Genomic DNA, 23,257 nt, shown 5'->3' on the forward strand with positions numbered 1-23,257 from the left:
CACCCTCTTCTGCAGTTTCTGTGCCCCAGTTAGGGCTGCTCAGGAGAAATGAACAGCAGTGGGTCCCGCCCACCTCATTACTAATATAGCAGCGTCATCTGCATAAACCCGGGCCAGGATTCCTATTGGCTGGGTCGGCTGGGGGTGACGTAATTGGGACGTACTAAGACTAGGGTTGGGCCCGGAACCGGAGCCATTACTGCAGGAAAAGGTCCCGCAGAGCTGAGCAGTCAAGATGGTGGGGCCCAGCGCTGGGAAGATGAGCGGGATTTGGGGCGAGAGGCGGGAAGCCGGGGATAGGGGGCGGGGAGAAGGCAAAAGGTAGGGGGTAAAGGAACCTGAGGGCCTTAAAGGTTGGAGGTGGGGTTGGAGTGTCGGGGATCCTGTCCTGCTGGGAAGCGGGTCCCCAGCATGGAACGGGAGTTTGTGGTTCAGAGTTCTTGGGACGGGGATAGAAGCTTGGGGGATTGGAGTTAAGATGCTGACCGCTCCCCTCTTCTCTGAGCAGTGTGACTTCACCGAGGACCAGACCGCAGGTAGGTAATCTGACCCCTATTGAGGTCATGCTTAGGGAGAAGGACACTCCCTCTAGCACCCTCCAGCCACCTGTCTTCTCTTCAGCACCCCCAGGGGAGTACTTCGTGGATTCCCTTCTCCCTCCTTCTGGATCTTCCATTTTCTTTTCTCACTCTTTCTTCCTCCCTTCCCTTGTACTCTAGATCTGAGCCCCAAGCACTGGGTGAGTTTTAGGTGGTGTGGGCATGTGAAACAACTTGGTCACTAATGCCTGTTGTGTGTGGGGCTTGGGGACTGTGTATTAAGCTGCCTGTGCTCCCCTGTTCCTTAGTTAGCTACTTCTGCCTCTTTTCTCCTCCTGTGATAACTTTCCCCCTCCCCCAGCTTGGAATCGTGAAGGCTGTAGACAGCAGTGACCTGTTACTTTGTGAAAATGGAACAGGGGAGTTTGCTGAGGATACTTCTTTGTAGCTGTACTCTCTGAAAGGTCTCTGTACTGGAGGGGTGGGAAGTGGCAGGCTGGGATGACCCCAGTCCCAGGCTGCTGCTCCCACTTCCTTATAAGGACAGGGCCCAGACAGGGCGGTGGCAAATCCCTGCCCTGAGTAGTGAGGTGAGGAGGCTGGGCAGGCTGCTGCAGGCGGAGGGTATGTAAATGGCTGGTACCTCTGCCAAGGGGAGGAAGGCCGGGTATTTATGTGGGACACCTGAGTCGGAGGAAGGGACGCTGGATCACTTAGAGGGTTTGGGTGCACAGCGGTATAAATATCTGGTTTCCTCAGCATGATCAAAGTGGAATGGGCCGCAGGGGGCTGTAAGGGAGGGTTTGGGTCAACCCCCACGTGCCCAGTGCTGATGTTTATCTGAATCCTCAGAGTTCAAGGAGGCCTTCCAGCTGTTTGACCGAACAGGGGATGGCAAGATCCTGTACAGCCAGTGTGGGGACGTGATGAGGGCCCTGGGCCAGAACCCCACCAACGCCGAGGTGCTCAAGGTCCTGGGGAACCCCAAGAGTGATGGTGAGGGTCCTTAAGAATAACTCTGCAGTGTGGTAGTGGGTCTGCAGTCCTTAGCTGATGGCTTCGCTTTGTCTTCTTAGGCCCTGAACTCAAGCAGCTCTTGTCTAGCAAATCCCAGATAAGATTTCTCCTGCCTTGAGTGGGAACCACATAATCCCCAGTCCTGAGGATGCATGTGACTTTGCTTCCACCTCCTTTATGGCAGAGATGAACGTGAAGGTGCTGGACTTTGAGCACTTCCTGCCCATGCTGCAGACTGTGGCCAAGAACAAGGACCAGGGCACCTACGAGGACTACGTTGAAGGCCTTCGGGTGTTTGACAAGGAAGGGAACGGCACGGTCATGGGTGCTGAGATCCGGCATGTTCTCGTCACACTGGGTAAGGCTCTGCCCTTCCTTCTTGAGCTGAGGTGCCACCTGATAGACCTCACGTGTCACCCAATTCCAGAACGCTCACTCTTTCTTTCCCTCTGCAGGTGAGAAGATGACAGAGGAAGAAGTAGAGATGCTGGTGGCGGGGCATGAGGACAGCAATGGTTGTATCAACTATGAAGGTGAGGGACTAACTGGGGTCTCACGGAGGAAGCAGCCATACAGGGCAGGTCAAGTGCAGCATTTGGGGCTTTCCCTGTCCCTGGATTCAGGCTCCAAAAAGTGCCAACAGGCAAGGGGCAGGGCCCAGCCCAGGAGTGGGAGGCCAGGGGGGTATGACAGGAAAGGAAGGGCTTATGTGGCATGAAGGGTGGGAAAGGGATGGGAAGTAAAATAAATGGATGTCTAATCCCTCGCCGCCTGACCCCTTCACCCCATGTCTGTGTCTTGTCTTCACCATTAATGTCTCTTCCTTCCTGCAGCGTTTGTGAGGCATATCCTGTCGGGGTGACGGGCCCATGGGGCGGGTACGGCTCCTCCCAGCCCCTCTTCTCTAGTTGACCTCCCCAGTGTTTTTCTTCCCAGCCTTTGCTCTCTAGCCCCTGCCCTTCCCCTACTACCATCTGACTTCCTCCTGGCATGTCTCTGCATGGAGCTGACTGGGGAGGGGAGGGGTTCCTCAAAGAGGAAGACAGCCTGGGGGTGTGGTACCTCCTTCTCTCCTAGAATGGGCTGAGGTTTTGCTTCTTAGGGCGCTGGTGTCTGGGAACTCACACCAGCCTATCCCAGTCTTGCTTCATGGTCATCCTTTAGCCCGGGAGCACGGGCAGCTGGCAGCGGGGGGTGGGTTGCCTGTCCCACTGTGCTACTGTAGCTGAAGTCTCTTTCCCGTCCTTCTGCTGGGCAGCTCGGAGGTACCCTAACCCAAAACTCTGTCTTCTCCTCCCGCCAATGGCTGACAGTAGCTGTAGGTGTAGTTGAGAACTCTTCTGCCTCTGCTGTGTTCTTGCTGCTCAGGGTGGGGTGGGGAAATAACAGCTGGTGGGAGGGGAGCTGGGGGCTGAGAGGACTGGTCAGACTCAAGGTGGCCCCTCTGCAAACTGACCCCAAGGTTGGTTGCTGTGGGCACATTCCTTCTTAGGCTACCTTTGTGGTCTTGTGGTCTCCTGGCCCCTGGTGGACCCCTCCCCTTGGCCCTGCTCCCTGGATCACCCCCTCTCCTTTCCACAGAGCTCGTCCGCATGGTGCTGAATGGCTGAGGACGTTCCCAGTGTGCACGGAAACCACGCCTTCCCTGTGGGAGACTGTGTATGTAGCCCCGGAGGCCTCCTAGGTGCTCTTGTCACAGTAGTTTTCCCAGATTGTCTCTCTTGGATGATGTTTGCCTTCAGCATTCACCAAATAAACTTGCTCTCTGCCCTACATGCGGTTCTGCTTTCCTTCCTGAGCAGGGTGAAGGGGAGGACAGTCTGGGGTCAATGGACCAGAGGCTGGGGAAAGCCGGCCGGCAAAGGGCCTCTAGGAACCATCTTTGCCTGATTTAAGAAATGCTGGCCTTAGTTATTGATGCTACAAAGGCTACCCCTTGGGGATTAGGAAAGCCATAAATCCCTGTAGCACCAACGCTGGCCACCCTTGTGCCATCCCATATGGTGCTGAGTCCTCTCCTAGCCCTCCCCAGCACTGAAGGCCTTTTGTCGGGGAGCCCGGGGAGTGTTTATTGGCACGAAAGCCAGGCCATATTAGCACTGCCTGAGCCTGTCTCACTTCAGCAGGGCTAGGGGCCAACAGTAACAAGTAGCTGAGATGCCTGCCTTCTCCCCGCCTAATAAGGGAAGATATGAAGCCACCACTTCTGAAAGGATAAATAGACAAAATCTCTGGGATGTGAGGATGTCCTTCCAAGTCTTAAATGGCTATTTTGAGGGCAGGTGAGAGAGAGCCTCTGCCCAGTCCCTGCACCAGTCGTACAGTCTGGACAGCTGTGCTGCCCTTGGCCTGTTTGGGAGAGAGGCCCAGTGCCTCTGCAGCCCCGCCGAGCGCCACTGCGAAAGACTCCAGGAGTGCTGCCCACAGCCTGATTCCCCACCCCCCCGCCCCGCCTAACAGCCACAGGTAAGAGAACACAGAAGGCATCCACAGATGGAACTGAAAGCAAATTAATTTATAAAAAAAAAAAAAAAAGAAAAAAAGAAAAAGAAGAAGAAAGAAAAAAGAGAAAATTTACAGAAAACTTTTGAACAGAAGAAAGGTGCCAAGACGCAGAGGAAGAGAAATATGGGGACACGAGGAACACAAGGCCTGGTGGGAGGAACCAGGAAGAACTGGTGGAGAGCCTGGAGTCACTTTTGCCTTCACACCAAGGACGAAGAGCGGGGAGCTGGTACTGGGGGCACTGGGATCCGGGGAGCAGAGCTGAGCCATGAGCTGCGAGCAGGGGGTCGGCCCTACCCTAGGTCGGGCACCCCCTCCCCGGCTGCTGCCCCAAATCCCAAGGAATCCCTAGCTACTGCCAGCCACGGCTCTGATGGTCTTGGTGGGAGAGGGAAGAGGTGAGCGGGGTGACCCACCCAGCCCTAAGAAGGAGGTGCTTAAGTGCTTTTGACAATTTCACGTTTTTAGGACTTCCCATCCTCTTAGAGCCCCTCTCCACATCTTCTGGGAGCCTGCTCGCTGACAGAGCCCAGGCAGGAGGCAGCATAGCCCCGAGCGCCCTTTCTTCCTCTACTGCCTGCCGCAGGAACCCCCAAAATGTGTCCCCACCAAATACACATACGCTGACATCAACTATGCAGGAGACTTTAAAACACAAAGCTGACATTCAGAGGGAAAGGGGCCATTGGCTGAGCTGGGGTGGCCTAAAACAGCAACACCGAGGAAGCAGCAGGAGAGATCAGTGGGAATAAACTGGGGGTGGGGTGGCCAAGGGGGTTCGGGAGCTGCCTCAGTCACTAACGAGAGGCCGGAGGAGACAGGTATCTGCACCCTGTTCTATCCCCAGAGCTCTCCCCAGAACCTAAATTCCCCTTTCCTAAAACTCACCTCCCTCCTCAAAATATGTAAAAGTTGGATTTTTTCCACTGGGTGGAGGGAGCTCCAATGTGGCTTTTTTAAAATCTCTACTTCCTTTTAAAGAGCTTCACTTTTTTTCAATCCATAAAAAATGCAATAGTTTTGAGGGGATGTACCCTTAGAAGTGGTTAATTAGAGCCTTGTATAAACACTTCCCCCAGCCCTTCCTTTGAGGGCAGCATCCCCATCCTATCTTCTCTCCCAGACATTAGAAACATCTTTTCAACAGAAGTCCTTGAATAATCCAGTATAAAAGTGCATGCCTCTGACAGGCATGGTGGGGGCTTTGGAGGGGCAGGAGGAGCTTTCCTTACGTAGTGATGAACTCTCCAGGCTGGGGAAGGGTCCCAGTGGTGGGGAGAGGGCTGTTCCTGGAACCTTGATATCCATGGGGGGTGAGGGAGAGAGATGTCTGGCTGGCTCCTCACTGTGTGGGTGGCACAGGGGTGACTGTGCCTGGACTCGGGGCCGTGGGGTCTGGAGGCAGGGGGGTGCCTGGGTCTGTGGAGAGAAGGGAGCTGCATCAGCTGGGGTGAGCAGGAGAGAGGGCTCCAGACCCAGGCCACCAGACAAACAACCGGGCATGGCATGCAATGGACAGGAGATGAAAGAGTACCCACGGTGTACAACTCCCTTTCCCCGACACCTTTCCCACCATACGCTGGGAAAACTGGGATACCCCAAATCATCCTTCTGCCCCCAAGGGAACTCTCTACATGGGGCACTTGAACGTGACGGGAACAAGCAAAGGGAACGCCAATCATCATGCAGACAAGTAGCCGTTTTTCCAGTTTACAACGGAGATGCTCTGTGCCACAGGACTCCTCCATGACCCACCAGTGAAAGGCCCCAGCGTCATCCCAGGGGTGGCAGCTGCCAGGCTGGGGAATGGTGGAGGACAGCCAGAGAGGCCCTTCCCTCCTGTGTTCTAATTTTACCAGAGCGTTCAAAAAGGGATTGTGGAAGCTCTAGTACCTGAGCCCACCCCCCCTGCCCTCCAGCCCTCCACGTGGACCCCTCTCCCTCACCCTTCTCCCCTCCAGGACCCTTCTCACCTGGCAGTGGGCTGGCACTGGGCAGGAGGTTGCCCTGAACAGCTGCCACAATGGCAGGGCTCTGGGCTGCGGCGGATCCGAGCCCCGGCCCAAGAGGCAAAGAAGATGGCATGGTGGTGGTCGCCGGCAGGTTAGGATGTAGAGGGTTCGCCATGGACACAGGCAGGTTAGGGGGGGGGAGAGTGGCCGGGGCGAACGGGAGATGGTGGTGATGCCCATGCAGGTTAGGAGGAGGGGGGAGGTTAATACTGATGGAGTCGGCTAGGCTACCAAATGGGATGATGGATGGAGCAGGGGGGGGAGGCGGCATGCCAAAAGGCAAACCCAAAGGAGCATTACCCGCCACGCCTGGGTGCCCGCTGCCTGGCACTGCCCCTGGCATCATTGAGGGAGGAGTTTGTTGGTTGGGGAACGGTGAGGGGCCTGGGAATGAAAAGGAGAGATCGAGAAGATTAGAAGCATACAATCTCACTTGCCAACTCACTTTCACAGCGAGGATAACCTCGTCACTCCTAGGTGCCACCTTCCTTTTTCCTGATACTAGAATAAGTGGTAAAGCCTTGGAACAAAATTCCCAAAGTCTGGGACTGGGGAGGGATCCCTGCTGGCTTAGGGATATAACCAAGGTCAATCTATAGAAATCGAGGCTGAGCCTCATCTCCAGTCCTATCCCATACCCCCTCTGAGGGGAACTGGCACGGTCACCCGGATCCCTCCAGTCAGCGAGAGCTTCAGAACCCATCACTCACCGTGGGGTCCAGGGGGGGGTACCCCTGGTGGGACTGCCCCAGGCTGGGGGGCTCCAGCTGTTTGCTGCTGCTGTGGCACTGCAGTTGACCCTGCCTGCCCAATCTGTTCAGAGGGGCCCAAGCTTCCGGGAGGGGCCCCACTGCCCGCAGAGGCAGGGGCCATGGAGGCTGGAGCCAGAGCCAGGCCGTGGACAGCGGGTGGCCCAGCAGCGCCCGCAGGTGGGACAGGCTGGGAGCCCGGGGGCAGGGCTTGCGGGGGCGGCTGCTGCTGTTGGTGCATTTGCTGGAAGTGCTGCTGCCGGGCCCTCATCTCCGCGTACTTCAGCTGCTCCATGTGGAAGGCTTGTCTGTCGGCCAGGAGCTGCTGCCTCTGATACTCCAGCTGCCAGAGCCAACGAAGAACGGTTACTCGGGTTCAGGAGACCCCAGAGGCGAACGCCTTGTCCCCTGCTTTGTCTTCTGACAAACCCAGACTCTTGTTCTGCCAGTTCCCCACGCCAAATCTCACCCTTGTGCTTGGCTTCCTCCGTGCTCCCCCGCCCTCCCCTCTCCAATTCCCCCCACCAGGTCTTCTGGCTGCCCGCTGGCTTCTCACTGCAGTGGACTTAATCTGGTGGCAGCCCTTGCTCATTTCAGCTCCAAAGCTTTGAATCTGTCGTTACTTTAATCTGGAAAACCCCTCCAGTTCCTCTTGTCAAATCATGTTCTTTTCTTCCTTCAAAACTGGAGAAAAACTCACCACTCTTAGGAAGCCATCCCAGATCAACTCCCTAGCCTCTGAGCTTCAGCCTTTATTTCGTTCTCTCTCAGGACTGTTATACTTAATTGGAGACCTCTTAATTTGCATTTGTCAGATACCTGAAGCATTAACTGGTTTTGATGTCTCCATATTGTATGTTTGATATCTTCAATTGAGGAGATCAGGGTCAGAGTCCCTGTCTTCTAGTTCTTTTATATCTTCTCAAAATCAAAATGATTCAACACCTTGTCCATCCCATTCCCTTTCCAAGTTCACCTCCTGGATCTGAAGCCCTTACCCTCTCATCACGCCTTAAACCTGTTCAATCACTCAACAAATCTCTATTGAGAGTCTACTATGGGCCAAGCACCCATCAAGGACCTGGAGATGCAGCAGTCAAAGAACCGACTAGAACGTGACCCTGGAGCTGACCTTCTGTGGGACCTCGGTCTCCAGGCTGCACCTGTGGATTGCTTATCCCCAGCTGCCTGGGCTGACTCCGGCTCCGGCCTGGGCTAGCCCGCTCTGCTGTGTTGCCCTGTTGGCCTCAGGCTCTCTGCACTGCTGCTCCCTCCATCCTAAACTGGGGCCCAGCCCAGTGTCAAGGTGGGACCCCACCAACACCCAGGGGACACAACTCACTGCTTCTCGCTCCCGGTCCATGATCGTCTCTAGCTCCTCAAAGTGCCGGAGTTTGATTTCCAACTTTTTCATCTGGGTCTCCACCAGCAGGGCCACCAGAGATTTGATCTTCCTCTCCTCAACGGCAGCCAAGTGCTAAGGAAGGAGGGGTGGGGCGGCCCGTCAGTGGGAGGACCCAGCTGAAGACGTTCCGGGACCGAGAAGGGTAGCATGGAGGCTGCCAGGTTTCAAGAAAGAACTTGCTGTGGTCACAACCCAGAAAGCAGCACAGGCTTGACCGATATTTTTAAAAGAACATGAAGAGAGAGAGAGAGTGGCAAAGGATAAGACAAGGTCAAATAATTAGAGGGTGAAAACAGGCCCAGTGGTAAAGGCTTAAAAAAGCTTAGAGAAGAGATGACCGAGTCTCCCTCTCACGATCAAAAGGGAAAGGAAACAGGCCAGCGTCGTTTAAGGATGACAAGAAAGGATTTCTTCCAGGTGACGTGAGATGAGGGAAGGGGCACCTCCTCCCCTGGGTCTCTGGTCCTCACCTTGGCCTTCACGGCAGCGGCAGCCAGGGCAGCGGCCGCAGCGGTGGAGAGGTTGCCCTCGCCGATGTCACGCTCCACCTTCGTCTTCCTTTCCCCCTCCGACTCCACCACTTCCTTCAGCACTTCCTCCTGCCCTTCCTTGGGCTCCTTCTCCTTCTCAGGATCAACTGGGCCAGGAAAAGGGTCTTGAGCCCTACAGCCTCGCCTCCTTCCTGGACCCCAACCACCATGCTCGAGGCTCACCTATCGGGTCCCCGTCACTCTTCTCTGACTCCTTCTCACTGTCGCCGTCTTTCCCTTTCTCATCATCCTTCTTGGGCGCCTCGCTGGTCTTCTCCTTTGCTTCTTCCTCTATAGCCCCAACTCCTTCTCGTGGTTCCTGGAGTTCCAGGAAAGGGGGGAGCATCAGGGCGCTGGTTCGCACACAGAGGGCCCAGACCAGGAACTGAGTTTACGCCTCTTACTTGGGAGGTCCAGCCCAGCCTGCCTGAGCTGAACGGAGCCGGCTCCCCCCACCGCGGTCCACGCCTGTCCCCTCTGCCCTCCCAGCCTGTGTGGGTCCCGCTATACCTTGGGCTCCTTCTTCTCCTCTGTGGCCTGGCCCTCCGCCCGCGCCTCGTCAGTCCCGCTCTCCTCTGGGCCCGGGGGAGAGGAAACGGGAAATGTCTGACACAGTCTGTCTACAACGCTCTTCCAACAGCCCCTTCTCCTAGCCAAGATCTTACTGGGAGGACCAGTGGGGAGCCACGGTACCTAAGGTAAAGCCCTGGGAAAAACAAAAGCCCCACCAATTCTCCCCATTCGTCTTGCGCTCTGAGGCCAAGTGGACGCAGGGATGGTGTGGGGAGGCCAGGTGGCTCAGGCTCTTGGTAAAAAGGGAGGAGTCCGGGAACGTGCCAGGTCTTACCAATCCGCTCAGGCTCATCAGAGGTGGTTCCTGCAATGCCACTGCTTTCCAGACCAAAGGCTGGGTCTGCTTTGCCTGTCACTTTGGCTGCTTCTTCCACTTTCCGAACGTGGGCCTCCACCAAGGCTGTGGGTACCTCTTCCTTCATTTTGGAGAACTCTTCTGTAAGACCCAGAGAGGGTGAGGCTGGGAGCGGGCAGTAGGGAGTTCTGGCTCTCCCTGTGAGAGCTTCCTCACAAGCCCAGCTCTTCATCTACACCTTCATGGAGCTGGACAGGTGCCTGGGCTGATGCCAGCAGCAGACAAGGCCAGGAAGGCAGCCAAACTTGAGGGGGTTTCACGGCCTGAGTACCCAGCCCTTCAAACGCAAACCGAGAGGGCCAGGACCCCTCCGCATTACCTAGGGCTGACTTCGCAGCAGCGGAGGCCACGCGAGGGTCGACGACAGAGGCCAGGAAGGCCACAGTGCTCATCACAGGGTTGCCGGACTGGCTGAAGGGGATGGGCTGGTAGGCCAGGGGGCCCAGGGAGGCCTCTGAGTCCTCCAGGTACGGGTCTTCAATGGGAAGCCGAAGAAAATGCAAGATGCATTCGTCCTGTGTGCGGCTTCCCACGTGCTCCGATACTTTGTTCCAGTCATCTTTGTACATTTCCAGTGCCTGGTGGTGGTGGAGACACAACCTCACTTAGCCACTTTCCTTGAAGGTCAACACCCCCATCCCACTAAACGGAGCTGCTTCAGAGCTCTCTGGGTTGTGGTGTTTGTGTACTCTGCTGGATCCAAGGGGGATCTGCAAGTAGCACTAAGACAGGACAAGGGGTTAACGAAATGGTCCCAGTCCCTGGCCTGGAGCTGGTCCTTGGGGCAGGTGCAGTGGGCGCCAGGAAGGAGAGAGGCTGGGGCAAGATCATGCTCTCCCCACTCACGAGTGCAGCCGGCCCCCTGGCCACTTCCGTTTTCATAGGGCTCCCCTTCCCTTGCCCTACTTACCTCCAGGAGTAGCAGGGTCTCCTGTTCTGTCCACTCTCGAGTGGCACTGGCCGCAGCTTTGCTCTGCAGGGGAAACACAGGTGGGTCAGAGGGAGGAGCCCGCAGCCTCAAGGAGCGAAGGTGCACCACGCCCAGGCAGCCCGCACCTCCGTACCTTGGAGGGGACGTTCTTCTTTGTGTACATGTCCGTGCGCAGCCCAAAGTTCTGCATGTCTGTCGGTTTCTCCTTGCCTTTATCAGGGAAGTTGAGCATTTGCTGGGAAGCAGAGGTCTGCTATTTGTGGAGGGGAAAGAAAGAGGTGAGTCCGAGTGACTGCCAGGAGCCAGGGGCAGACAGAGAGACAGGACAGACAGAAGGAGCTTCCTTCCCACAGCCAGGGACACCCCTGGGCGGGACTTCCTCCCTCACTGCTGTAGCTCCTCTGCTCTCATGGCTCTTCTTCCCGGGCAGGGGCCCCCCAATAAAGGGGCAAATAAGAAGCCCAGCGGGGTCTACACCCCACCTACCAGCTCTGGCTTGCCCTTAGCCGTCTCTGGCACCAAGTCATCCAGCTCTTTGCCCTTTCGCCCAGCCTTGGTATCAGCATCAACCTGGCGGCCCTGGGGGACAGAGCTTGGCGTCATGGAGGCTGGGCAGGAAAAGACCAGGCCGAGGCCCTGGAGGCCTCAAGAGCAAATGCCGGGCAGCTCGCAAGCTTGGGGGGCACTCATGCCACTGTTCCGTACTCCCTTAATGATTGTTTAGATCTGTAGTTGGCATGATATCCACTTGTATTCACATGGATCTTTACAGGTTCTCTTAGGATTTAGGAGCTGAACAAGTAGGCTCTAACCCTACACGTGTGACCTTGGGCAAGCCACGTAACTTTTCTCTTCTTAATTTTTGTGATGTATGAAATGGAAGTGGAAAAAAAATGGAAGTGACAAAAATTATGAAGCAAAAATGAAAAAATGTTGGAAACGTGACAAAGTTAAAAAATTTCATGCAACTTAATTTTAAGCCATTTTTCTCTATCCGCTCCGTCCCCTAATTAGCCTGTCTGCTCCCCAAGGACAAGAAGCATCTCTTCTGCCTCAGCAAGTCCTCACAGTCTTGGGCACAAAGGCTGAGAGAGGGTGCTAAATACATGGGGCTGATTCCTGTGGCCCTTTGCATCCCCTGGGAAAGGAAGAAGCCTCAAAACACTCCTGAACCATTACCCTAAAAAACCAGAAAAAGAAAAGTGCGAAGAAGCCCCGTTTTGCCCAATCCCGCCCTGTCCCCACAGCCCCTCGCCCTACCTGCGGGGTCTTGGGCTGCAGAGGCACCAGCCCAGACGGTGTGTCAGCCAAGACGTGGAAGTGCGAGGTGGGCGGAGGCCCCATTGGTGTTGGTCGACTCTCGGCATCCACCTGGTAGTTAATAAGACCCCACTGTTCTAGGAAGGCATGGACTCTGTGAGGAGAGAGGCAGAGACACGGTCACACACGGGGAGGAGGGCTGGGGTGGAGCTGGGGCACCCTCTTCTCCACTCCTCCCACTCCCTGGGAAATACCGCCTCCTCCCAGCACCTATATGCCAGTGACACCCACGTCCACATCCACAGCGGGAGCCTCTCTCCATACCCACCCAGCTACTAAACATCTCCCCTTGCATTATCTCGCTGGGTAGGCTCCTTCACTACGGTCGCGCCCCTCCTCCATTCCTCCGCACTTCCGAGAGCGCCCCTGCCATTCCCTAAGTCACCCGTACCCGAACCTGAACTTCGCCTTTCTCTAGAGATGTTCTTTCCTGCTCGTCCCCTATGCTCCTTGCCGGCCTCTCTACATCAGCCAAGAGACATCTGTGGGCATTCATCCTCAGGTACCCGCTGCCCCTCAGCTGCAGACCCACCTCATGATGGCACAGACATCACCCGCCAGGTTCCTGCGGCAGGCAGTGGACGTGAGATACTCTTGGGGGTTCAGCCGGTAAGTGTCGATCATGAAGTTTCGATAGGCCAGGTAGCTTAGAAAAGAGAGAGATGAACGATGAGAGGGCTGAAGGGTAGGTAAAACGATAAGAGAGCTAAGGACTCCTCCTGTGTGACAGAGACAGAGAAGAACACCGCAGCTGACTCAATACACACTGCGGGTCACTGTGTGCTAGACACGAGGGGTTCAAACCTTTGATGGGGTTTTTAGTTAAATGAGTTATCTCCTTAGCTGTACTTGGGGATGTTTCATCCAACGTTTTTTGGCTGTGCCACTCGGCTTGCAGGATCTCAGTTCTCTGACCAGGGACTGAACCCAGGCCACCACAATGAAAGCCTGGAATCCTAACCACTAGGCCACCAGGGAACTCCCTCAATCCAACTTTTGAAAAGGAATCAAAAGGTAAGAGAAAGTGCCCTTAATTCCAAAGGCAGATGTTAAAGGGAAGTCCTGATCGGTGCCTCCACCTCCTCAGCATGGCATGGTATTGAGAAAACGTGTTTCAAAGGTGGAAAGGTCTAAGTTCAAATCCTAGTTCTATTGTGATGGCCTTCAACTTTTTGAACCTCAGTTTCCTCATCTGTAAAATGAAGTGTCTATTGAGAATTAGAAAGGTCTGTAGAGGTTTAGAACAGTGCCGGGCACACTGTACTAGCCCCCAAAATGGTAGCTATTGTGTGGTATAGTGTAAAATTTGAGAACATGAGCCAGACTAAAGGACTCAGATCCCAGCTTTACTACTCAAGAGCTGTGTGACCTTAAGCAAGTGACTTAACACCTCTACACCTCAGTTTCCTTATCACTAAACTGAAGATAACAGGACCTACTTCTAAAGCTGACATGAATATTAAATTAGTCAAGGTATGTAGGACACTTAGGATAATGCCTGGGAGATAGTAAGCTCTCAATACATGTAGGCAATTATCTTTTACTATTTTACACCAAGAGTGCAAAGTGTAGAACAGTTCTAGTTCCAACTCTGCCTGCAGATCAAGTTGCACTCCTGTCATCTGTCACTACTTCCTCTGGAGAGAGTAAGGCTTTTTCACACACTGTTCTCCCCAGGAAGAGGAGGAGGAGAGAACCATACCAGGCTTCAGGGAAAGAAACATGGTGGAAGGGAAGGTGGCCCCGGAGCAGGGAGTGGGGAAGCTGAGGAGCAGCTGGGAAGCCAGCTGGTTCAGTCCTCAGGGGGCCTGGGCTCAGCACTAAGTCCCACCTGCCTCACCATATATATCCTGGAGCATCCCTAACCATGGAAAACACCAAACTGAAGCCAGGCAGATTTGGGCCGGCAGGAGGAGCCTTGAAGGAGATGAAGACTTCTGAGCCCCAAGCCCAGACTTTACAAAACACATCTCTCCATCCCTTAAATTCACAGACTTGGGTCTTAATAGTTCCTCCTCCCATTTTTTCCTATCAAAACCTGCTCTAAGGGGCCAATAGCAGTCAGTTATATTTTAGTCAAAGCTACTACTTATGCTAGAGACATGTGCATTTTAGACAGCATGAGTAATTATGGATGGAGAGGCTCTGTAGGCACCGGAGCAGATACCTGTTTTGAGCAGAAGAGGCATATGCTTAACATGGCCCCCAGGCAAATCCTAGAGAGCAGTGGTCACAGTGCTGGGCTGAGGCTGCCTGTGGGCAGAGACCATGTCTCTGTAAGCCTAGCACAGTGCCTGGCTCATGGAAGGAGCTCAAGAAATGTTTGCCACACTGGACTGGGAGGAACAAATGGGGACACAGGAGGCAGAGCATCATGAGCTGAGATTTCCTTACATTTCTGGAGTCTTGGACTTGTTCTTGCCATTGAAGAACTCAGGGAGAGCCCGCCGCTCTATGGCATGAACACTGCAAGACAAGAAAGGGTGCATTCGGAGGCTCTAGAGGAGAGATGAGACCCCAAAGGGAGGAAAAGCCTGGAAGATGGGGCAGCAGGAAGGAATGAGACGCTTGGGGAGAACTCTCCGCCAGGGCTGGAAGACTCTGAGACCAGGAGCTTCCCTAAAACTGAACTGTACCCCGGTCTACCTGGCTGAGGAAGAGGTAACTCATTTGGAGGCAGGAGGAGGAACAACATGTTGATCTGTGGAGCAGGAAAATGAGGATTTAGTGAGAAGGTGGAGCACCGATACCTATTATAGTCAAACCAGGCAGCATAGCTTGGGATGATGATGTGATGGGTCTGTTCGGTCACGTTGTCCTCATGCAGGTCCGGATTCTTGGTCTGCTCCCCCTTGTTCCCCGTGCTGTTCTCATCCTCATCCTGCGAGTATGGAGGCTGCTGGACTCTCAGCATTCCCATCTTGGCCCTAGCAACCCCCTGCTTCTCCTATACCCCAGGAATGTGGGCACTAAAGACGGGATGGGAATGAACAGTTCTGGGCCCCGGGGCTCAAAGCGTCAGAGTTTTGAGCAACAGCTAGAAATCGGGTGGGAGAAGTCTGGGCAGTGGAAAGTTCTGGGTAGAAGGAACTTTATAATCACAAGTCAGAATCACATAGAGAGGTAGGGCCTCTCTAAACTGGCTCCACCTTGCCCGTGGTCTCCATGCTTTCATCCTCTTGTTCATCTGCAAGAGAGAGACAGCAAGATAGCAGGCTGGAGCCTCCTCAGGGGCTGCAGAACTAGTGTGCTTTCGGAAAGGCCCCGGCAGGCTAGGGGCAGGTGGCAGCCTCCCCTCCCCTCCTTTAGGCGTTGACCACCCTGCCCCAAGCTCCCCATCTTACCCAGGTCAGTCATGGTGCCTCCTTTGACTGGGGCTGACTCCGAGTCCTTCTTAGTATTGACTGCCAGGGGAGAGAGTCATTTTCACAGACAGGTTCTGCCTAAATCAAGCCCTCGCCTCTCCACTGCTAACAGTTCCAGAGAGCTCACTTTCTCCAAAAGCTTGCCCCATCTGATCACAAAACGTAGCAACTTCCTCCAGTCACAATCATTCTGTGGCTTGAAACTTTCTCCCCTTCCTGCCACTTTCTCCCCTTCCCCAACCAAAAATTCATTTAACTCAACTTTTTTCTTATAAAGAAGCATCTTCTACTCTATGAACACTCATCAATCATTCTTGTCTTTGATTGGCCCTTATCTCCATTCATGCATCTGTAAGTTCTTCATGGACTGAGACAGAGTCTGACCAAATCACTCTGTAGAGGAGTAGTTGGATCTTAAACATTTTTGAAAGCAGAGGACATTTTCCTCCACTGAATTCATACACAGCAGCTCAGGAGAAAACATAAATAGAGAGGAGAGCTGCTCTGATTGATGAGGGGGTGGAAGCCAGAACTCCTCTCTCTCAGTGGCCTCCCCTATCCTACTCCGGAAACCCACTCCTGGATGTCTATGGAATACAGACTGTAAACCAGTACTGCAGAGCAATGGTCTCCAAAATGGGGACGCAAAAGAGGGTCCACTGAAATACAGGCAAAGAATATCAGAACCTCTTTTTATATTTTTTAATCTTATCCTCTACATTTGCCCATTTTTAGACAATGTATGTGTTTTATAACGCTCCTAAAGTAGTGGTAAATAGTACACGTGTATAATTTGTGCTCAAATATATTTTACTGACGGTGTGTAATAAAAAAGAGTTTGGAGACAGAGCACAGTCCACAACTCAGATACGGATATGAAGTTCAAGGCTTGTCTGATGAAAATGGTTTCAGTAACCAGCTAAGCTGAAGGGAAAGATCCTCTACACCTGGAGCTGGGCCTGGGAAGTCAGCCCACCCAGGGGGTTTGACACAGGAAGAGCCAGACAGGGAGCGGGGGCCCAGGAGCTTGGTCTGGCCCATACCTGTCTTGGGCAATGTCACCTCTTCCACATTGGGGACCGGTGAGGGCTCATCCATGTCCTTTGTCAGGTCTTCTTGCTCCTCTTCTCTGTGGCCACGCTTCGACTTGGTGTAAGGTGTTGAGGGACTGGGAAGGAAAGAGAGTGAAAGAGAATCTAGTCACCCCTGGACAAGGAATCCCTGGAAGGTGAGGTCCAATGGAAGGGAAGCAAGAAAGACTCCCAAAGAGACGGTGAGGTACAACATGATAAATATAATTAACACTGCCGTACGGCACACATGAAAGTTGTTAAGACAGGAAATCCTGGGAGTTCTCAGCACAAGAAAAAAAAATGTTTTTACTTATTTATTTTTCTATTTCTTTAATTTATTATCTACATGAGACGATAGATGTTCACCAAATGTATCATGATAATCACTTCATGATGTATGTAAACCAGATCATGATACTGTATTCCTTAAACTTATACAGGGCTGTATGTCAACTACACCTCAATAAAACTGGAAGGAAATAAAAAAGGGAGAGAGAATCCTGAGGGCAGAGCTGAGCAAAGAGAAACCCATCACTACAGAGTAATGGGAAGAGGCAAAGGCCTTTCATTTGGAGATTAAGCTCTCTGTGAGTTTACTAGTGGCCGGGATCAGAAGTATCCACTGGACAGCTGAAGACCTCCTCATCCTCCCACTCAGGCTCAGCCAGGTCAGGGCCCAGTGGTTACGGGAGGCAATTTGTCCTTCCTTCCTTCACCATGGTGTGGACAGAGCAGTAAAGGCGGGGGCGGGTTAGGGGCTGGCCTACCCTTTCTTAGCATTCTTCTTCTTAGCTTCTGGGGTCGGTGAAGGGGATGGGGAGCGCTTCCTCTTCTTATAGTTCCCCCCCTTCTTGTCCCGTCGATCCGAATCTGGGCTATTCACCTGCAGGTTGGAGAATTGGGGCAAATGTCAGCCAACAATCTCCAGCAAAGACCTGTTCTGGGACTTGTGCTAAGGGATCAAGGAGAAAAGAAGAGCTTTCACCTCATCCGTCAGTGTCTTGGCTGAAATCTTCTTTCGGCGGGAGACAGGGTTTTTGTCATCATTTACTTCATAGTCTTCCTCATTCATCCATTCATTGAAGGTGTCTGTGTCCAGGATCCACTTTGCATGAACCTGAAGTACAAAGGCAGACTGTCCTGGAGAGAGGCCTGGAAGCCCCAGTTCTGTCTGCGGATCCTTAACAGAGGAGCCCAAGGGCACAGGAGCCTCTGCTTCACCTCCAAAAAGTGGTCTGGCCCTGGCATTCTTCTTGGGGGAGGGGGCACAGACAAGAAAAGCTCACCTTCCTAGGTTTCTCAGGAGTCGGAGCATCTTCCACAGATGCTTCAATTTCACTGGCTGGGATCCACGTGTCGTAACTGCCACGGGAAATTGAGCATAAAGCACAATCAATGGGATAGAGTTGTGGAAAAATAAAGTGCAAACCTTTTACCTTTCTCATTTACAAAAAGTATGGGTTGTTGGGTTATTTGTTGGTATGATTATTTTTCCAATTAATATTGGGATTCTTTTCACTATAAAGTAATAAAAATGACTATAAAATATTTCAAAAATAGAAAAGAATCACTCTAACACAAGTTCTTGTGACCCAGTAACTTTTTCTGTACAATTTTGTTTTTATATAATTGCATTGATACTAGATGTTATCGTACGTCCTACTTTTTGCAATATTTATCTACAAATCACGTGTTATCTCTATCAGTTTAAAGATTGCAAAATAGCCCACTGACTAGATATATAAATTTGCTGAAACATTTTCCCACTGTTAGATATTGAGATTATTTCTAATGTTTACTTACCAAAAATTATACTACGTTAACCATTTCACACAGAAAGCCCCAATCCTTTTAGACTAAGCCTTGTCCAATAAGTCCAAACTTCCCCCAAGACAGAGGATTCGCGTAATAGGTGGGAGGAGAACAAATTAACGTTAGACCTAAAAATAACCCTCGAAGAGTGCCTTCTCGCTTTACTAGATGTTCTAGGGCTTCTCAGTCTGGCTCTTGTACTTAAACCTGCCCCAGGAACCCATCCTCACCTGTCAGGATAGTAGCCCCAGTGCAGAAGAACCTGCTTATCCCTCTTCATGACTGGCCGTACCCATTCCTCTGGGGATAGAGACAGAGCAGAGAGAAACATAAGCTAAAGGGAGATACACACAAAATAACTCTGTACACAACTCCTGTTGCAGCAGGGGATCTGGAAATAGGAACAAAGGTGGTAAGAGGATTCAGGGCTGAAAGGAGAGAGGAGCCCAGGCACTGCATAGCTGCTAAGCAGTCCTCCACCTCCTAGTCCAAGCTGTCCACTGCAGTGACCAAGAAAACCCTGGTCTCACCTTCCTCCAGGTTCCCTGGGACAGGATACACAACATGGGAGGCATTGTTCTTATCCTCAGTGACCGTTCCCTGGATGGCACAAGGAGAAGCAGGTAAGTATGGTCCCCTCCGAATTACTCATGGATGTAAATAAACCAAAGTAAGGTTTAACCACAGATCTGCCTTCCTCATCATATTTTGCTCAGAATGGTATCGAAGTTGGTTTGCATTCTCTAAGCACACATCAGCTAAGTGGCAGAGAGAAACAGCTGGGATTGTGCAAATAATGGAGACAAATCAAAGAATTTTAAATTGCAGATAATCCTCTGAGTAGATAATCCGTCACACATGGGAAACGTACAGTCGATTTTATGTCCCTGTATGTCCCAACAACATCTGCTTGTTATTATAGAGTTCCAAAGAGCAAAGATTTCATTGATCTGAAACCAGGCAACCTCTAGCTCAGTGGAAGTAGATGCTCTTCCCCCAGGCGCATGCAGTCTCTAGGAACAGTGATCCAAATCTGCCAAGACTGGGAAATGGGAGGAACAGCGAAAGAGAGGCTCAAGGCTTTCATTCTAATACCTTTCCAAGTAGGTAGGGCTACCTCAGGGCTGCTGCTTGTACGGAAAACTTCAGAAAGAGAGTCATGGGGTTTCTAAAACCTCTCCTGACCCACCCACTCACCTGATGTCTCTTGATAATGTCTTTTAATTTCCCTAGCAGTTTGGGTTCAATTTCTGGGCACAGAAAAATGTTAGGTCGAGACAGGCAATTATTCTGTAGGGAGAAGAAATAAATGGGATGAGATTACAGGGAAGGGGTTTTGGATTCTCACCAAGGGAAGGGAGATGGATGGAGGAGGTTCCTATTACCTGCACCAAGGATTTCTCAATGGTCATGAACATTTCCACGTTGCGGTCCATGCGTGATGGATTCTGGAAATCGTAACGCCGCCTTGTAAAGAGGCAATAATCTAGTGAGTGGTATAGCTCAAGTCTGGGGATGAGGTCAGAGTATGTGACTTTTTTAACATGGGAAATTAGGAGGCAATCGTGCCCTCAGCTTTGCCAAAATCACCTGGGATCTGGGGTTCACTGATCATAACTCCGTGAATCACTTTGTACTTAGTGCAAAAGGACAAAGAAAAGCTTGAGATGCCAACCTAAGAATCCCTTTTCCTCTACAATACACACACTGATGCACATACACATACTCACTCATTCTTGGAGACTATTTTGGCTCTGACTCCCAGCCAACCTAGCAGGTCAGGCCTACTGACCTAGCAAAGTAAGAGACTTGCAAGAATGACTAGGCTCTCCCACCCCACAAAGACCCCAGGGAATCATAAAGGGGGATTCCCTCTAAACTACATGTAAGAAGCACAGAGAGAAGAGAAGGCATCTCACCATCCCTGGTCACTCTTGAATTTGTAGGCAGCTGCAAGTATGTGGCACAGGGAGCCTCCTGCTTTGAAATCTAGGAAACATTTGATCTACAAAATTGAGAAGGGAAGAAGTATGTGAGAGTTACATCCTAAATTTTCTTATGACTTTAACAATCCTTTCACAAAATCCTATGCTGAATTGATCTCCCTCTTGAAGCTGGAATTCTTTAACCCCTGTGCCATTCTATCATGAGGCCTGGAAGAGAGGAGAGAAAGAAACCAATATTCACAAAGCCCCGCATGTGCTTTACTGGGTTACCTCGTTAACCATTACAGAAACCCTACAAGGTAGGTGTATCAATCCCATGGAGAGATGAAGAAACCAAGACTCAAAAGGTATAAATGGCTTGTCCAAGATCACAGAGACACCAAGTGGCAGAGCCAGGATTTGAACACAAGCTTGTGCAAATCCAAATCTCATATGTTTTAACCATGCCATGAGTTTCATGACTGAGCTTAGACACCGTGAGATAACCTGTTGCACAGAATATTCCTAGGACAAAGGGAATGGTAAACTGGGGACTCTGCTAAGCCAGTAACACCCCAACCAGGGAAAGGGATGGTAGGAAATAACCCAAATCTCAAAAATTACGGAATTTACAAAAACACCAAAAAAACAACTCCCTCTCGGGTTTGGAGGCTTTGCCCCCGTGCTTTTTGCACTCACCGGCAGTTTAGTGAGCGGTGCATTGCTGACATGTTTGCCAAAAACTTCTTCCTGAAATTGTAGCAACTGTACAACCAGGCTAGACAGGGACTTGTTGGTAGGTGGTTCAGCTTGTATATACTGGGGAAACAGGGAAAAGGAAAGAAAAATAGACCCCAGATCAATTATCCACCATCTCCCTTATTTCTTCCCCAGGAGCTCTGGAAGCATCTGGGGCAGAAAGAAATAGTGTCTTCTTCCCCCACGTGTCTAGTCTCTAAAAAGAAAATGGCAGAAGGAAGGCCCTAGATGCCCCTCACTAAGAAGCTGAAATTCTGCTGCCTCCAGCCTAGGTTACCAGTCTTTGGTGTTGGAGGTAAAGGCAGTCTCCTACTCTCCCTCAGCAACACCCTAAAAATGGAGTTGCAGGACCCTGATCTCTAGACAACAGCACTGAGAGTTGTAAAATTCTGAAGATTCACGGCGTTCAGGCCACAGAAGCAACATCTTCAAGGCTCTAAGCGAGACAACAGTCTACTCCTTGGGGTAACTTTGTGGAAGGTCAAGATTCCCTCGATAATACAGCCTAATAAAAAAGATGCAAGGAAGTAAGGTAGGGCAAACGGACTGAGAGAATAGTTTGTACATTCTGCTTCTGCTAGGACTGGGCACAAATGTCTTCAGAGGCCTTGCTAGGTGGAAAAAAAAGACCAGCTACTACCCAGCCTGGTGGGAAATAGCAAGACAACATCTGTCCTTTCTGAGGAAACTGTATCGGAGACAAGCAACCCTGGGCCTTCTTAAATATTTCCATATTATGCTACCTAGCATCCTAGCCTTCTGTTCTCATTTAAAAACTGTGCCAAGAGGCTAACTTTCTCTTTACCTTTTGACCCCTTTTTCCTCAACCCTGATCACAGAGAAAAGTGCACCTTTCAGTGGGAGGTGTAAAGAGATCCCTGAAAGAAAAGGCAAATGACAGAGAGCTAAGAGCTTGAAAGCTGAACCAGGTCACAGGCTGTCAATCCCCCCAGGGCCACAGACTAAGCCCCTAGACTGATCTCCCTTCCAAAAGGTCAAAGGTAGATGCCTGGGAACCAGAGCCTCATGCTGGGGTACAGACAAGCCACAGACCCAGCAGCTGTTTGTCAAGATCCTGACACCCAGAGAGACCTCCCAGGCTCATGACCAGGATCAGGGGGGCGTTCTCCTAAACCACCCATCACACTTCTGACAGGCTGCAAAGCTGGGCAGGAAGAACTGGGGAGCTGAAGTAAAGTCAGAAAGAGAACCCCTAACTGGGGGTAGTGAGAAGGAAGAAGGGCAGACCATCTCCAGAGAAAAGCCCTATGTAGAGATGCTCCTTTCAACCAGGCCTATAGACAAAGACACCACCAGGAAGAGGTCTGGTAGAAAAGACAGGTAAGGCTTGAACCCTTTGTTCACTACCTTATATCTCCTGTTATGGGATGGGGGACTACGGACATAAAGTGTGTCCTAGACTCTGAACCCCAAACCCAAGGCAATGCAAGGCCAGGTGGTGAGGTGACTTCAATGTGAAGCTGAGGAATGGTTTTATAAGGGGTAGCTGCCCAGGAACTCCTATACCCTGACTCCCAAAGAGGTTCTGTTGCCCCTTGTACGGAGATGGGGGACGAGCGATAGACAGGTGATCCCGGGGTGGGGGCCTTTTTCAGGCTGATGAGCAGTCGAGGGCCTGCTCTGTAGCTGTTTACCCTCCCGCTTTCATCATCTCTCTGAACACACACAAAGCACCGGGGAGGCCTCAGCCTTGCTGGTACCTGGCCCCGTGGGGAGCTCTGGCGGGCACCGTGCCGGGCACGCTGTGTGTGTGTGTGTGGGGGGTGTGCATTCGGCACCCCGTCCACCCCCGGCCGTCTCTCCCGGAAAAGCCCGCAAAGCGATGGCTTATGGAGGGTGGGCAGCTGGCACCGCGACCCGCCGGGCCAGCGGAGAAAAACAAGGGGCAGAGGGCGCAGCAGTGGGGGCGGGGGCTGGAATCAGAGGCTGGGGGGGGCGGTAAAAGAGGCTGGAGGAGGGGCGCGGGGCGGCGGAGGGCGCGCTGGGGCCGCTCAGGACGCCGCGGGGGAGGGGCCGCGGGCCGCGGGCCGCGGGCCGCGGGAGGGTGGGCAGGATCCGGGGGGGCCGCGGGCCCTCGGTCCCTTTGTCCCGCCCCCGGGCCCCGCGCGGCCCTGCCCGCGTACCTTTTTGTAGTTCTTGCCGAGCCAGAGCCGCACGTTGTCGAACTGGGTCACGGTGTCCGCGGCCTCGTAGTACTTCACGTTGGGGCCGCCGTCCTTCTTCCGCACCGCCATCTTCTCGGGCTCGGGCCCCGCCGCCGCCCGCCCCGCTCAGCTCCCGCCTCCTCCTCCGCCCGCCTCCCGCCGCCTCCCGCCGCCGCCGCGGCCGCCGCCTCCCGCCGCCTAGGCTGGCCCCGGCCCGCGCAG

At 52.6% G+C, this 23,257-nt stretch overlaps 2 protein-coding genes across 8 annotated transcripts; one reads left to right on the forward strand and one right to left on the reverse strand.

Moving 5' to 3' along the window:
• The first annotated feature begins 111 nt into the window (after positions 1-111).
• Positions 112-3,329, forward strand: MYL6 (myosin light chain 6). Of its 2 annotated transcripts, XM_033436073.2 has the most exons (7): positions 112-238; positions 509-536; positions 1,392-1,535; positions 1,741-1,914; positions 2,012-2,089; positions 2,390-2,434; positions 3,138-3,329. In XM_033436073.2, exons 1-6 carry the CDS (start codon positions 236-238, stop codon positions 2,416-2,418), a joined length of 456 nt encoding a protein of 151 aa, XP_033291964.1. In that variant the 5' UTR covers positions 112-235; the 3' UTR covers positions 2,419-2,434; positions 3,138-3,329. The 2 variants fall into 2 exon arrangements, with proteins under 2 accessions (XP_033291964.1, XP_004274216.1); XM_004274168.3 differs by lacking the exon at positions 2,390-2,434 and having other exon boundaries at positions 113-238.
• A 721-nt stretch (positions 3,330-4,050) lies between these two features.
• SMARCC2 (SWI/SNF related, matrix associated, actin dependent regulator of chromatin subfamily c member 2) lies at positions 4,051-23,184 on the reverse strand. Of its 6 annotated transcripts, none has more exons than XM_033436042.2 (29): positions 23,015-23,184; positions 20,811-20,930; positions 20,106-20,191; positions 19,572-19,653; positions 19,384-19,476; positions 18,717-18,786; positions 18,417-18,486; positions 17,661-17,736; positions 17,360-17,491; positions 17,142-17,257; positions 16,345-16,469; positions 15,281-15,340; positions 15,086-15,123; positions 14,687-14,817; positions 14,331-14,402; positions 12,469-12,582; positions 11,877-12,030; positions 11,103-11,195; positions 10,750-10,866; positions 10,596-10,658; positions 10,005-10,263; positions 9,605-9,766; positions 9,268-9,332; positions 8,941-9,076; positions 8,698-8,864; positions 8,165-8,299; positions 6,784-7,165; positions 6,035-6,457; positions 4,051-5,480 (listed from the first exon to the last, which is right to left on the reverse strand). In XM_033436042.2, exons 1-29 carry the CDS (start codon positions 23,123-23,125, stop codon positions 5,404-5,406), a joined length of 3,729 nt encoding a protein of 1,242 aa, XP_033291933.1. In that variant the 5' UTR covers positions 23,126-23,184; the 3' UTR covers positions 4,051-5,403. The 6 variants fall into 6 exon arrangements, with proteins under 6 accessions (XP_033291933.1, XP_012390115.1, XP_033291935.1 ...); XM_012534661.3 differs by having other exon boundaries at positions 10,750-10,869; positions 23,015-23,182; XM_033436044.2 differs by having other exon boundaries at positions 6,374-6,457; positions 10,750-10,869; positions 23,015-23,180.
• Positions 23,185-23,257: the final 73 nt, after the last annotated feature.

The sequence above is a fragment of the Orcinus orca genome, chromosome 11 (genome assembly GCF_937001465.1).
Source record: "Orcinus orca chromosome 11, mOrcOrc1.1, whole genome shotgun sequence".
NCBI lineage: Eukaryota > Metazoa > Chordata > Mammalia > Artiodactyla > Delphinidae > Orcinus > Orcinus orca.

Excerpts from the sequence above, each read along its gene's own strand:
- MYL6 (XM_033436073.2), top strand. Across the intron at positions 537-1,391 it reads CACCGAGGACCAGACCGCAG|AGTTCAAGGAGGCCTTCCAG; the intron begins GTAGGTAATCTG and ends CTGAATCCTCAG. Across the intron at positions 2,090-2,389 it reads TGGTTGTATCAACTATGAAG|CGTTTGTGAGGCATATCCTG; the intron begins GTGAGGGACTAA and ends TCCTTCCTGCAG.
- SMARCC2 (XM_012534661.3), bottom strand. The coding sequence starts at position 23,125 with ATGGCGGTGCGGAAGAAGGACGGCGGCCCCAACGTGAAGTACTACGAG. Across the intron at positions 15,124-15,280 it reads AGGCACCATGACTGACCTGG|ATGAACAAGAGGATGAAAGC; the intron begins GTAAGATGGGGA and ends TCTCTCTTGCAG. Across the intron at positions 10,870-11,102 it reads CTAAGGGCAAGCCAGAGCTG|CAGACCTCTGCTTCCCAGCA; the intron begins GTAGGTGGGGTG and ends CTCCACAAATAG.